Genomic DNA, 14,586 nt, shown 5'->3' with positions numbered 1-14,586 from the left:
GTATAGGAAGTATGCCTAGGATAGATAAAGTATCATAAGAAACTGTCCCAAACTCAAAATTACTAAGATAACACAGTATTAGCATTAATTCAGACACTGACCTTATGGCAAAACTGAAGTAATCCATGAAAGTCTCGAAGCAAACCAGGAGTTGAACAAACGACAAAGGAAGGGAAGATTAGTAAGGGAGACTTATCCCGAACGGCACGAGGCTCTCGCTAGATACCGGGTTGGTGCACCACAGGATAGCGTCCAAAGTACTGTGCACAATTAACTTCCAATAGTACATGAAATACTTCCTTTCCCACGAAGAACAAAAATTAGAATTTCACCTGTTAACTGTCACAGGTACCAAGGTTCAAAGTAGTTCAGAAAACCACGTGCAGGATTGCACGCGACAGCATACACGCAGCCAGGTCAGCCGCGCTTGGAGACAGCGTTTCCGCGTGGAGATTTAGCACGCAAACTGGATACATGCAGCCCAGGACAGCCACGCTGGAAAACAGCGTCCGCCTGTAGAGATTTAGCACGCAAACAGGATACACGCAGCTCAAGACAGCCGCGCTTGCAGACAGTGTCCGCGTGGAGATTTGGCACACGAACAGGATACACGCAGCTCAGGACAGCTGCGCTTGCAGACAGCGTCCGCGTGGAGGTTTGGCACGCGAACAGGATACAAACAGCTCAAGAAATAACGTGTGGAGGAAAACACGCTCCAAAAGGCCAAAGAAGTTGCTGAAGGAAATGCGAGGACGCAGGTCCGGAGTTCAGGAACAAAACGCCAACAAAGAATTAATCAGAGGCAGCGATCGGCGTTTCCACGCTGCTTATGTATGTACTGCCGTGATACACGCGATGGAACGAAGTCACGTGAATTTAACGACGTGAAGAATGCAGACGTCGTTTACCGGGTAATGCATCGAACAACCTCCATTTCGAATAAAATGGTCTGGCGGTTCTCTGGGCGTATCTCATCTTGGATGGAGAGGTCATTCCTGGTCCAGAGATATGTCCAGCAGGCATGACAAGAGGGGTGCAAGAGAGAAGTGGTGGTGAGAATAGGGAGAGGGAGTGTAGTGGGAGAATAGGTAGGGCACTAGATCATTAAGTAAATGGTGAGAAGAGGGGTATTGTGAGTGGTGTGGGGGAGAGCAGTATGGTGTGGGGAGAGTAGTAGTCATGCAGAGAGAGTAGTAAAAGTATGGAGAGTGGTAGTGTAGGAACAGTAGTAGTGTGGAGAGGTGAAAGTAGCAGTAGAGGGGAGAGTGGTAGGAAAGAGTAGTAACATTGGAAGGTGGAGGTAGGTTCTAGAAGGAGAGACAGACTGCAGAGGGATTAGCGGAGAGACACCAGAAAGACAGTAGGTGCAGTTGGATGGAATAGACTAGCGGGAGGAGGATACTAGTAAAAGAAAGGGAAAGGAAAATGTGGACATAAAAGAAGGGAGTACGAGTAAGAAGGGCTTCATTGTCTGAGGGCACATCCATCAAACCTGTAGAAGCAACCTCGTGATAGAATAGGGCTGGTCTAGGAATTACCTGAGGGAGATTAGAACGAGAAAGTTATTGCTTTTAGGTCCTCACAAGCAAGAAAGTTAGACATTAGTAGAGAGAGTACCTATATATACTAATCTGCGAAGTAGGGACACCTGGATAGGGATGGTTGGGTGAGAAGAGGAGGAGAGAAAGAAAGACAGACCTTGGCCCCTTCACTCCTTTCCAGCCCAGTGTAGTGAACTGATCCATATGATTGTCCTAAATCTGAACAAGCTACTTGTATTATCAATCAATCTGCTCATCTTTGAACAATCTGCTCACATTCAGTGTGAGCAAACTGCATACCTCAAATGCTTTAACAAAACAATTCATCCTTGAACTGTCTCCCAGCTTCTGTGAATTATTAAGGCCATCTGCAGCAATATTTATTTGATTGATTCAGCTGGCTGATGGTTGACCTCAACCATAAGCAATGGGTCCCATTTAACATTTCAAAATAGTCCCCCATGTCGCATAAGGTAGCCCTGTTTTCCAAGCAGTGTTTACTGGTAAGAGGAAAAAGGCCACAGAGAAAGAGTTCTGAAGGGCGGTTCACTTTGGGGACAGAAAAAAGGAAAAAGAATAAGGATGAACATGTCTACTGTGCAAGACCTAATGCCATGGGGTGACACCACAGAACAAACAAGACACAAGGATGAGCTACCACCACCCTATTTTTGTTTCAATTTTCTGAGACACCGGCTTGCAGGGCACCTATTTGGTAGAGGGGGCCTAATGTTATGAAGCAGGACACCCGGGACAACAGCAAAGTCTTTACATTAAATTGCTTAATTTGGTTGCATCTTCTAAAGGTACATGTTAAAGTACAACCCACTGATGGCCACCACGCAGACAAAAGCCTCTTAACTGAGTTCAATTACTAAGGCCTGGACCATTATATCATGCTCTCACATTCCAATACTGACATCATTCACTCTTTGAGAACATACACCCTGACACCACATCCCATCTCAAGCACAGATACTACACCTATACAAGGAATAATTGAAGGACTGGAATGAAGTTATCTTATACTGTAATCAAGTCAACCACCAGAACAGGTCAGCTTTTAGCTTGTCAGTAATGAGCCATGCTATGGTGGACAGGGTTGGTAGTCCACAAGGCCTAGGAAGGTAGATCGGTCTTTCGTGGTAAATTGTGGGCAAAGGCTACCCTTTCTGCCTGGGGTTGCACAAAGCGGTTCCCTATGCAAAATACTAGATATTTTACAGTGGATGTTGCGAGGCACTGTTTGCCTGCTTGATTGTTAATCCACCAGCTTTTCGTATAGTCTTACCCACTGACACGTATGCTCTTTCCAGGTGCAACTATGAATAACAAAGTTGTTTATATACCCCAGCAAATGGTCGATGTAGTCCGAGTACACTTTCCATTAGCTTTATGAAAAAGGGCATGAGTGCCGAGAAGCCGAAAGATTAGGTGTTCCATTGGAGCAACCTATTTCGTCCTTCCATGGCATGGCATAAACATCAAATTGCAACAGTTCATTGACTACTAATGTCGCCAGCTACAATTGGGCTTATTAATCAAGGATATTGCTATATGTAAAGTGGTCCCCATTGACTTTGGCAGGTGACTTAGGCATAGCTGAAGTATATCAGGGCTGATCAAGTGATCTCTGACCCCAAAACCGCCATCTATGAATAGTCTTTCCATCCTCAGAAGGGGCTTGAACTGGGCTGAGAGCAACATTGAGCACAGCCCTGGTCGCGATCTGCCGTTCCTGCCTTCCGCCTCCCTCCTCCCACGATTGGACACTCCTTGCCACTCCTACTTTACTCCTCATTACGGAGGTGCACTGGCCCCGCCGACCAAAGCAAATGGCGAACAGCTGAGGGCAAACTTCTACCCACTCTGCCTGTGAGCCTTTATACCACCTCCTCTCCTGCTCCAACTAGTAATACCTACAATCCACTGAGTACATTGCCAGCTACTTCTGAATACTACTGAACTAAAATGCATTCTCTCTTCATACTCATCTTGCTATCCTCCGATTATGCTCTCTCCAATCATGCTTCATCTCCCCATCTTTCTTATCCCCATCATAAAACTCACAACTCGCCACTCTTACATCATCTCCATACCAACCCGCCGTTTAACAAATGCCAGCCAACAGACTGCTCTGCTCCTATCACCTACTCACCCAGACTCGCCTACTCTGAAAATAAACTCCTCCCTGCTGCATCAACTAAACATTGAACTCTGGAATGCTCAGCCCTTCATGACTCCAAACGTTCCTTCTCTCACTCTCATTGTCTGATGGACAAAGGTGGTGGTGCCCAGCACCATTTTCTTTTCACCGTAATATTTCAGCCGCCCAATACCACATCCCCTCCTATCCCAGTTGAATTTACACTCAACTATTGCTCTTTTTCACTCTGCTCACTTAATTTCTATCTCTCGCCCTCCTGACCCCACTAAACCATCCCTCTTTTGAATTTGGGCAGCCCCTTGATTCTCTCTCCCTGTCACATCACCTGATCCTCTCTACTTTCTCCTAACACTCTGCAGAAATCTGACCTTCAATCTTTTCTCAATGATCACGTTATCCATTCTATTCATAACCTACCCACTCACTCTCCGGGCAGCTCTCTTAACCTCATCTCCAACTCTCTTGCAGCAATTACCAATATCATCATGCCATCTCCTTCAGATCAGTTAATTGAATCCATCACAATTAGTTTTCCTCCCTTTAACCTTTCCTCCCCATCTACCACTCCCATTTCAAAGAGAAAATGTAAACCCTCTGCTATTCCTCATTTCCTTTGTGACCTTCAACTCGCACTCTCCTCCTCCCTTCTCCAGATCCTTCCTCCACTGACACTGCTTTTGCCACATTCCACTCTCTACTTGTCAATACCTTCTCTCTTCTCACTGCTAACTTTCACCCCCAAATCCGAGTGTCCTCAATCTGGGGTCTCCCCATTCATACGTTGTCTCTGCACTGACGTGTGGCGACTCATGTGCAGATGGCGGTGCTCACCCACTCTGCCCTTGACTATCAATTCTTAACTTGATGGTGCTAAAAGGGATTGCTAGCTTTCTCTCACTGACAGACACTCCAACCTTCCTCGCTGATTGCCAGGCATGGTTAACTCACTCCTTACTCCTCCTAAACTCACAACTATGAACTCTTGCTCTTTCAGCTACTGTCCTTGCTGAATACTTTGCTTCCAAAATCTCAACAATCCGGGTATCTCTCCCTACCCTCCTCTTCCTCACAACACCTACTCTGCAATCTTTGACTACCTCTAGCTCACCACTTAAATCACACCAACACTGAGGAAGTCCTAGCACTGTTGATGAAAGCCAACCCCTCCTGTGCTCCATTAGATCCTCTTGCGCCTCAGCTTGTCTAACCTGTAATGGCCTCTCACCTCGCTAAGCTCTTCAATCAAACATCTCCCAACCAGTCTTATCTCTAACCTGGACTCATGTGCCAATATCCTCTTTGGTCTTCCAAACTATGCATTCTGTCCCCTTGGCAAGAATATTAACTTTTCTACCAGGACCATCTTTGAACTCCCTCGCTTTGCCTCTACTTCCTCCTATCACCGGTAGGTTGGTTGGCTAAGTAAGCAAAACAGAGCCAAATTCAGATGTATCCTACTAGTGCATAAATCCATCCAATGTAAAACACTGTCATATCTATTCTCTTCTATCAACCCCTAAAAACCCTTTTGCAGCCTTTGCTCTGCCTCCTCCACCACTCTGGTGGCACCTCGTCCACCCTATGCTTCCTCTCACTTCTGCCACCTGTCTGGTCTTCAGATTGGGACTAATGAGGTCTTCCCTAAGACAATGGCTACCCATCTCCCTAGGGGACTCCTAGATGTCCCTGACCTAGCCAGCTTTGGGCTCTAGGGGTGTTTAGGGATGGTGACTCCTTCCACCTGTTCTTACTCTCTCACCTGGCCCTTCCCTGCACTAGATCCCAAGATGTTCTTTTCCAACCGTACTACTGTCCTTCTGACTTCACACCCCACCTTCCACCTGCTCCCTTTGATTTTACCACTCCTCCTCCTTGCCAATACCTCCACTCACTACTGTTAATACTATCTGCTACATTTGGTGTAGCTTCTCCTCCTTCACTGCTATTATCTGTTCTTACCCATAGTCCTTACTCTGCTACTACCCTTCTCTACTACCACTCCTACCTTACACTACCGCTGCCCTCACTCTACTGATACTACCAGTCTACTACCTCCTCTAACCCCAGTCTTGTTCTTTATGCCGCGACTGCAAACAGTATTTACTTCCTCTCCCTGCTACTCTGCTACTCCCACTACCTGTACTTCCTAATACTGCTACTTCCACTTCCTACTACCACCCCACCCTTCTACTTCTGTTCTACCACTAATGAACTCACTCCTCATTCGCAAACACTCGACAGACCACCCTCTCTCTAATAGCCTGCACACTCGCCTTCTGTGGTCTCTCGGACATCCTCCTCCACCGCCTGTCCTCACATAACGGCACAGTAAACAACCCCCCAAGCTCATTCTTAAATAACCCTCCCCTGCTCAAGATTGGCTAACTTACCCTACAATGGCTTACCTTGCTCTCAGGGAGGGCTTGGGAGACTTTACCAGGGATTTGAGCCCCGCCCCCTTTTCTATGCGGCCCTGCCACGTTAATGAGCTTCTCCTGGTGCAAGTGCTCATCTCCTGTGCAGTTCCGCTTTGTTGCTGGGATGTCTTGCAGCGTGACACCGGGGACTGCTGCCTGCAACTTCGAGCCAGCTTCTGTGGCCTCTCTTCCTCTGTGCCGCTTTGCTGTGCGGTTGCCCTCTTCTCTGCGACGACCTGCCATGGTGCTGTCCTAGCAGTTAAGGAGGTGCTGGGAGGGTGCCTGTCTACACATTCTCTGGCACCCAGGGGTTTTTGGGTCAGGCTCCCTCCCCTGACAGGACAGGATAAACGGACCTGTCACAATAAGCAAAGTGAAAGCCCACCTCCTTGCTACCGAGCTATTCTCTTGACTCACTGCTCCGGCCATACTACTTACACCTCCCATCAACACTAACTGGACTCTTCTCTCTATATTCCCTACCACACTAACACTTAATCGTTACAGGTCATAGCTCATGCATTGCTGTCTAGATGGTGTAGCCACTGATGCTTAACTTGTTCTAATTTTATCCACTGTAATGTTGTCCAATATACCCCTTCTCAGGCCCGGTCACAATAACACACATACTCTCCCCATTATAAGCGGCTTGCTGCCTCTAGTTTTCCTGCTAGATTACCATTTGTACTCTCCTTTGTGACCAAAAGAGCTTGTTCCACTATATGTATGTATAAAACAAATGCCATGGGCAAAGCATCTACTGGACAAGGCCACAGACCATGCCAGAAATCGCAATGTCTCTAATGCGTCAAAGACCATGCCCTGTACACTAGGGATGTAACGGTATAACAGTATACCGTTAAAGATACCGTGAATCACTCAATTGAACAATAATAACCGTCACATTGTTTATACCGTTAAGTGTGCTTTTCAATCTGATTTGGAAAGGCTGCAGTAAGCAAGTGCTGCACAGTCTTGGTCTTGCACTGTTGGATGTGCCATCTGCCAAGTAGTTTTAGTTGGAGCAGTTTTTAATGCCATCCCATAAACCACACGTGCCTGACACAAAATCAATAGGTTAGCAATAAGAAGAATAAATACAGTGCCAAGAAGGGAAAGGGTTTACTTTGGGTTGGTGGCTTTGGGGTTTATAGATTTATAATGGATAATGTTTGTTAAACATATGACAATGGGGGATTTCCCTGGTTCTATAATTGAATTTACATATAATAAGTCACACTGCGAAATTCATTCATCTCTGTGGGTATTCCCTGCAGCCATACCAAAGGGTAACATGTCCGTGATTACATGAACACCTTTTGGCCCGCAAGTAAACTAAAGGCTGTAACGTAAAGAGAGCGTGCGTGTGTGTGTGTGTGTTTGTGTATGCGCACAAGCTTATACTACCATCAGTCTCCGTGAATCTGTGGCATGCAGGTTATAAAGGTGGCAACCTGTTCATCTTCACCAGTAGCCAGTAGGGGAGCTAAAAGCCAAAATGACCACTTAAGAAAAGCTATTCAGTTTGCTTTGCCAGTCGCAGCAGGGCTCCCCACACACCTCCTCCTCCTCCTCCTCCTCCTCCTCCTCCTCCTCCTCTCCACATGTGTGTTTGGTGGAAGCAAGGGGTGGCATTTCAGTAGAAAGTATCTTGAAAAGCCAAATTCTGGCCCTGGGTGCCTGGTTTTGTTTGTGATGATAAATCTGACAATTTGTGACCTTTTAGAAAATATTAAGATTGGTTAACTCCACCTGCTATACCGTGATAACCATGATATACCGTCATTTGGCAGGAAGGTTATCGTACCGTCATAAAACTAATACCATGATACCCCTACGTGTACACAATGTTCACTGGGCAGTGTGAGAAACCAAGAGTGTCCCACCCACTAGTCTCAGGGACTTGTCATCCAGGTGGCCAGGACACAGCCATCACTTTTCGATCCAGTTCCTGGGCGTGGACTAGTGCGGGAAGATCACCTGGGCGAGGGGTCTTTGGGGAGTAGGGGTGAGATAACCGATGAGACGCAATATTCCCCCTTTTTTGTTCATTTACAACATCCTATTTTTCAGGATATTCTGAAGTCCTAAGTGTCACCCTCCTTCACACAAACACTGGGCAGAGGACGAGGGTGACTAATGGTAACCACACTAACACTCTCACATGATACTGGACATGTCCCGTTAATCAGGTAAGGCAAAGTCAGGCACTTCACACTAAGTACATACACCTAATACCAATTAGCTATCCTCACACAAATAAAACGCAACCCCTGAAGACACTCTCAGCAAGGCAGAACACGAGTACGAGCAGGACTACCGGGACGAAGGCACACCTACTGGAGCAAAGGACCAAGGGATAAGAGCAGCGCACCCAAAACCTCAAGGGTTTCCTACTGGAGGTCGTTAAAACCATAGTTAAATATGTATTACAATTTAGAAGGCACATATTTCTAATTTAACAAATCTGAAAAGATAAGTTCAAAAGTCAGATTATCAGGGAAATGATCAATTAGGAATCATGAAGGAAGGAGACCATAGGCTGGTGGCTTTCAATAGTATTGAAGGTAAATTCTAGAATGTACACACCAACTTCTAGTGTTGTAGTCATTTACTTTGACATTCAACTTTCAGACAATCCCACTTCTAGACACTACCTGTTCTCGAAGGTCTAGGTACCCTTCCTTTGAAATTCCCAAAAGGATATGCTGCAATTTTAAGAGTAAGAGTAATCTATTGGTAGCAATTGTGCCTGACATTTCAAATACAAGCTTGCACACAGTTTCATTACACTATGTTCAAATTCATTAGACATTTTGCTTTTTCCACGTACCGAGGCAAGCATATTTTTCTTTTTTGTAAGGAAGATTTAAAAGAGGCGTGATCTGTGAAAAATCTATTGAATAAAAGATTTTAAATATGATATAATTAATCCGTAGTATGAAAAATCTACTAAAATAACCTACAGAAACAAAGCAATCAATCCGTGTCCGAATTCCTGGAAGAGTGATGCACCCACTGTAAGAGTGTCAAGGGTTACTGTGCCTGCCACAGAGATTCTGACACTGCAGAGAACGTTTCGCTTCAGTGAGATAGCTTAAGAGGTTATGCCTCTGTTGCAACAATGCATGTGAAACATGTAGGCCATTACACACCAATAAAAAACAAAGCTGTGGTCTCACTCGATATTCCAGCGTTCTCCCCAAAATATCAAATATATAATCTCCACTTCGTGAATTCCATTTTTTTTTTTAAATAATCTCTTAGGACAGAAAGGCAGGGGAACCCTTTTTTGACTGAACAACTCGTTTCCTTCTGGAAGAACTCTGCAAAAGGTCAGTTATAAATTGAGATAATAAGATAAAAAAAGTGGTTGTGTCAATGCATCTAGGCACTGAAGGCAAAACCCTATGGAAGTAGAGGCAGCAAGTCGGGAGAGGATTTGGTATCTGCCGGTGGTCGGGGCACCAAAAGAGTCCTCTCTAAATGCCGAATTTAAAACCCTGACAGGTTCTAGATGAAAGCTCTGGGGCCTGGATGCAGGTTTGAATAAGCACAAGCTTGGTCCACCAGGAATTCTACAGGGCAGAAAAGCAAGTTTTTCTACAGACAAGAACTGAAACGTCCAACTCACCTCCGAGGTAGAGCAGTTCACCAATGGTCGCTCGATTATTGGATACCCCCTTGACTATCACCGTCTGCTTTCTTCGATTCAGTTCTGATGAACTGTGGACTTAAAACAACAAGCTTGTCCGTACGAAGTTTTAAGTTCGAGCTAAAGGAGTTGCCCATTGCTTTATATTTTAGATCAATATAACAATAGCCCCCACCCCGAGGAGCATGAAGAAACGTGTTAGACATTTCTTGCAAGAGCATTTGGATACATCACTTAGACATGCTCTTTTGTATGCAAACTATATACTGGCTTCAATTAAGGGTACATATTGTATGTTAACTAGAACCAGGACATGTGTTAGGGAGAATTCTCTGTAAAGGCTAATTTCCCCAAACCTAGTGAGTCCCCCAGCAGCTTTGCTGGATTTTTGGGGTTTAATTATTTCTCCTGCTAAGAGTGAGACTCTTTTCTCCCACTCTTAGGCATTATTTGAGAATGTCCTTTGACTTTGTAATGTGTTGTATGGGCTATGGGGTCTTTTACTCCATAGGGAGTCATGTGTTTTTGGTAAGTGTGTTACACAGCACCCTCAGTGCAGTAAAACAGGGGTGTCATAGTGACCCCCCAAACAGACTCCATACCCTGGGACTGACTACTGTTTACCAGGGCATGTAAAGTCACCATTGACTTTACTAGTCTTAAATTGTGAACAGAACCAGTACAAACCATCATATTGTGGAAGTACTGGTAGGGGTAATTCGATTGCCCCTGGGTCTGTTTTCCAAGGGGGCACTGTCCAGTCCCCCTTTGTCGAGTTTCTGGCTGGTTGCAGTGGTTACCACGCAAAATATTCCACCGGAATATTTCCTATGGGATTTTCCCATTCATTTTAAACACACCACTTTTTTGGTGCAATGTTAAAGATACCGCTGGGTTATTTGATATTTATTCCCCGGTTGGGTCTTTTTGCCAGGACTCGGTTTTAAAATGGCATTTGTGTTCACCTCTGTAACTCCAAGCCAAGTCAAGCCCTTTGTTCCACTTTTGGCAGGCTTCTACACAGAAGCCTCCAAAAGTGGTGCCACTCTGTCTGGGTCTACAGGATGTGTGGGAGGGGGGGGGGGGGAATAGGCACCCTGGACTGAGTTGCCTTGGCAACTCAAGTCGCACTCTTGTGTGATTGGCCTAGTGATGAGCCACCAGGCTCACCACTTAGCATGTTTGATTGACGGCTAGGCTGATGAATGGGGGTTTTCTGCATAAAAGCAGGGCTTTGGGGACTGGAACTTAAGAAGTAGCCACAGGACCTAAAGAATCCGAAGAGGGGAGAAGCTGAGCCATCTACAACGACGACACCACCGGTGGAGCCCTGCTATACGAAACTCACCACTTTCCCGACGACAGAGAAGATCTTCTTCCAGGAGAGTCCTCTTCCCTTTGAGCTGGTGGGACCAACCAGTTCGCCTTTTTTGCCTTCCTGGATTGACTCGTGGTCAAATCGCCCGTGCCAAGCACCCTGGCGGCCGGATAGCCACACTTCACCACTACCGCGAATAAAAGGGTAGTACCTTTTAACCGGGAAACTCCACGGCTGGTTTCTTCCCTGGGAGTGCAACGACCTCCAGCTTTCCTCCACGTCGAGATCTTCTCTTCCCCTGGACGAAGCACCAACTTGCACCCGCTGCCAGGAACAACTGCCCCCGTTGGAGCTTTCTCACCATTTCAGGTACTGTGTCACGCCTGGTCTCCCTTGCAACAGACTGTCCAAGGAGTTCCGTAAATCCTTGACTCTCTATCCTGGGGTGACCTCGGACTTGTTAACATTACCTTTCTAACTTGATCCAATCTCTTTTTGACTTTCCTGCAAAGACTGAGTGCATTTCCACTGTGTGATCTTGGGCACATTCCGCCTTGCTCTCTCCAAGAGTGGGCCTGGCCTATGAACTTTTTGCTCTACAGTACACCCTGCCTTTCTTGACTTGCTGTGGTTCTTTAAAAGTGTTGGTATTGTGTGTTTTTCCCATTTCTGCCTTTTCTGTCCCTTTTTAAATAATTATTGGAGTGCCATCTATGGTTACGCGCTCACCTCTGTTTTGCTAAATAAGTGGTGTATTAACCTAGACTTGTCAAATAATTAATTAGGGAGGTGTATATATTTCTAGTGACTGTGTTTGAACTTGCTTGACATTAGTGCCAGTGTATTTTTACAAGTGTGTTTTTAAATATATAATTATATACTTTTATACCAAAGCTCTGGTCAGTGTTTGCTTGTACTACTGTATTGTTGGCCCTATTGTGTATACTCTATATACTGCCTAACTCTTCTTGAGAGAAGTCTGACTGCTCAGCCACAGCTACCAGGTAAATCTGGGTGGTACAGACTGCTACCAATTGGTTTTACTGCTAACACCTGTAGTCAAACTTTTTGCAGTGATCCCTAAGGGAACTGCACAGGTTTCTGCCTAAAAATATGGATGGTAGAATCATGTGGTTACATGCCTTTACCTCAAAAAATATACATCGAGGGCATGTTTTAGTGATTTATTTTTACCGAAAACTGTTTCACTGAATTTAAACACAAAGTGAAGCACTTATATACCGAAACACTTTCACCGTAAAGAGTTTCGGTGTATATAAACACTTTTCCTTTTTTTTAATGTGAAATCAGTAAATGCACTTTATGTAAAAAACAATTGGCAAAACATGCATAAAGTCAGAGGGAGCTGCCCAGTGCTGAACTAGAGTGCATATAGTAACAATCTAGTTCAGCACTGGACATCTTCCACTGACTTGTGTAGTGTCAGCGAGTAATTTCAGCACTGGACAGCACCCGATGACTGCATACAGTCATCAATGAAGTTAAGTACTGGACAGCGCGATAGCCACCCCCATAAATCTGTATGCCGAATGCATTTTTTATTTTCATTTTTTATTGAGGGGTTCCCCCCCAAACCTCTGTTTTGAAACCTTACAAACACCCTAAACATTCCCTTACCCCACCCAAAAATACAATTACATTTAATGTTAATACAGTAAAATACAGTGCACAAATTACAATGGTTTCGATGTTAAAAACTTCAAGGAAAGTTTTTCGGTAAAAAATACATTCAATGAAAAGTTGTATGTAAAAAAGCTCTCGAGGAGAATTAATTTGGCGAAAAGACTGTATACCGAATCATGTGGATTACCTGAGTTATCCCCGCTGATGGGATCTTGTAAGACTGCAGTTTTTGCTTTAGAAGCTCAGGATCGCTATGGCGAAACGGGCATCCTGGCAGGGGAAAGTAAGGAGACAAACAATGGTTAACTACTAGGGGAATCGCACAATGCAATCATATGAACGTTAAATGCGTCATGGGTATGCTAGAATGCATTTTTTGCTAAGGCATGCTTCAACGAAGTGTTATCTGGACTTGATTTAAAAGAAAAAAAGACACAGGTGGGTCATTAGCATAGTTTGCAAAATGGAGTAAGTCGCTTGCTGCAAAAGATGGACATTTATTGGAACAACAGTAGATTAATACAAACTGAATAATACAATAAAAAAACAGAATAGGAGAACACATTACAACATGTTAGCAAAGATGAGACAAGCATATGTAACAGTCATATTGGACAGACCTTTTGGGGAGGAGAGGGGTAGAGACTGGGTGGTGGGGAGTAGGAGGAAGATGAGGGGGAGGAGACTGGGGGCGAGGCAGGCACATCCTATGCAGTGAGATTCCGAGAGGTGGGTACATGGAGAATCCCCATAGTCTATCAACCCTCCCCCCAGCCTTGGGCACCATCTGGGTATTTGAACCCTGCATCACCACATGTATTCAGGTGTTTCCCCAAGCGGTGATCATAGCATGTTTTACTTGGGTGAAGAGACAACTCTTTATCCATCTGCCTCCAGGATGTGAAAGCATGGCGAGCATCACTATGAGCCATACAGGTGGCCCGTGCACAAAGGTATTAATCAGAAGTAGAACACACTGAATTGAGTACACTGCCCCAAATCAAAGCAGCTCTCAAGCAGCTGTCTGTCACTCAGGGAGATGGAAAGATGCCCACCATGACTCTTTGCAAGTGGGCAGCACAGGTACCTGCAAACATTCATTTATTGTACAAACAGGCTAGGAGGAAATCACTGGCCCAGAGCAGAGACAGCATGCAGAGCACCGCATAGCTGGAAGACTTCCATCCTGACTTCAAGATGGCAGAACAAGGTTTTAAACCTGTGCATTGTGACGGTTCAAAAGGTGGTGTCACTTCTCCCCACATGGGGTTCTTCTGAGGGTAGGACGGTGAGGCTGCTACCCCATATTCCTCCTAAAGGGCGGGTTTATGTAGGAGGAACTCATGGGGAGGGACACTACTGCTGCGGCTAAGGACGAACACCTGGGTAGAATCAAACAAACTCCCTACCCCAGCACCCCCAAACATTTTGCCACCATTCCATTTTGCCACCATTCCATCAACCCCCCTCCCTTTGTAGTACTTCAATTTGCTATAGTCATAGTTCCCCTATTGTTTGGACTGATACGAAGAAGATCAACGGCAGCATGAACATTACCGAACAGATATTCACTAGGATGATGTGGGGCACAGGAACAATGAAGAGCAATATCAAGAAGAAACATAAAAACCAAAGGACAACTGTCCATCAAACAGACCCAGCCAACCAGGACGAGAAAGAAGGAGATGCGGTTAAGGCCAGGATGGAGCCGAGAGCAGTCTGCACCCGGAGTCAAGAGGACAATAGGACTCCTTTTTCCAACGGCGTCCAGACAGCAACAGGAGTCTGGCATCGTCCATACAGTTGGTCCAAAGGCCAGGCAGGAGATCTGCGAGGTGAAGGCA

The 14,586-nt window shown here is 45.3% G+C and overlaps 1 protein-coding gene across 4 annotated transcripts in view; it reads right to left on the bottom strand.

Moving 5' to 3' along the window:
* PRIM2 (DNA primase subunit 2) overlaps positions 1-14,586 on the bottom strand; it is a 1,404,979-nt gene that overhangs the window by 281,808 nt on the left and 1,108,585 nt on the right. For all 4 annotated transcript variants that reach the window (XM_069606178.1, XM_069606180.1, XM_069606181.1 and 1 more), the window contains one exon: positions 12,930-13,012. In XM_069606178.1, the coding sequence (XP_069462279.1) occupies positions 12,930-13,012 (83 nt within the window). The remainder of the gene's footprint in view (positions 1-12,929; positions 13,013-14,586) is intronic.

This window comes from Ambystoma mexicanum, chromosome 4p, assembly GCF_040938575.1.
Source record: "Ambystoma mexicanum isolate Mex_15411 chromosome 4p, UKY_AmexF1_1, whole genome shotgun sequence".
Lineage (NCBI taxonomy): Eukaryota > Metazoa > Chordata > Amphibia > Caudata > Ambystomatidae > Ambystoma > Ambystoma mexicanum.
Note: the sequence above shows the minus strand (reverse complement) of the source record. Positions and strands in the feature narration are given on the sequence as shown.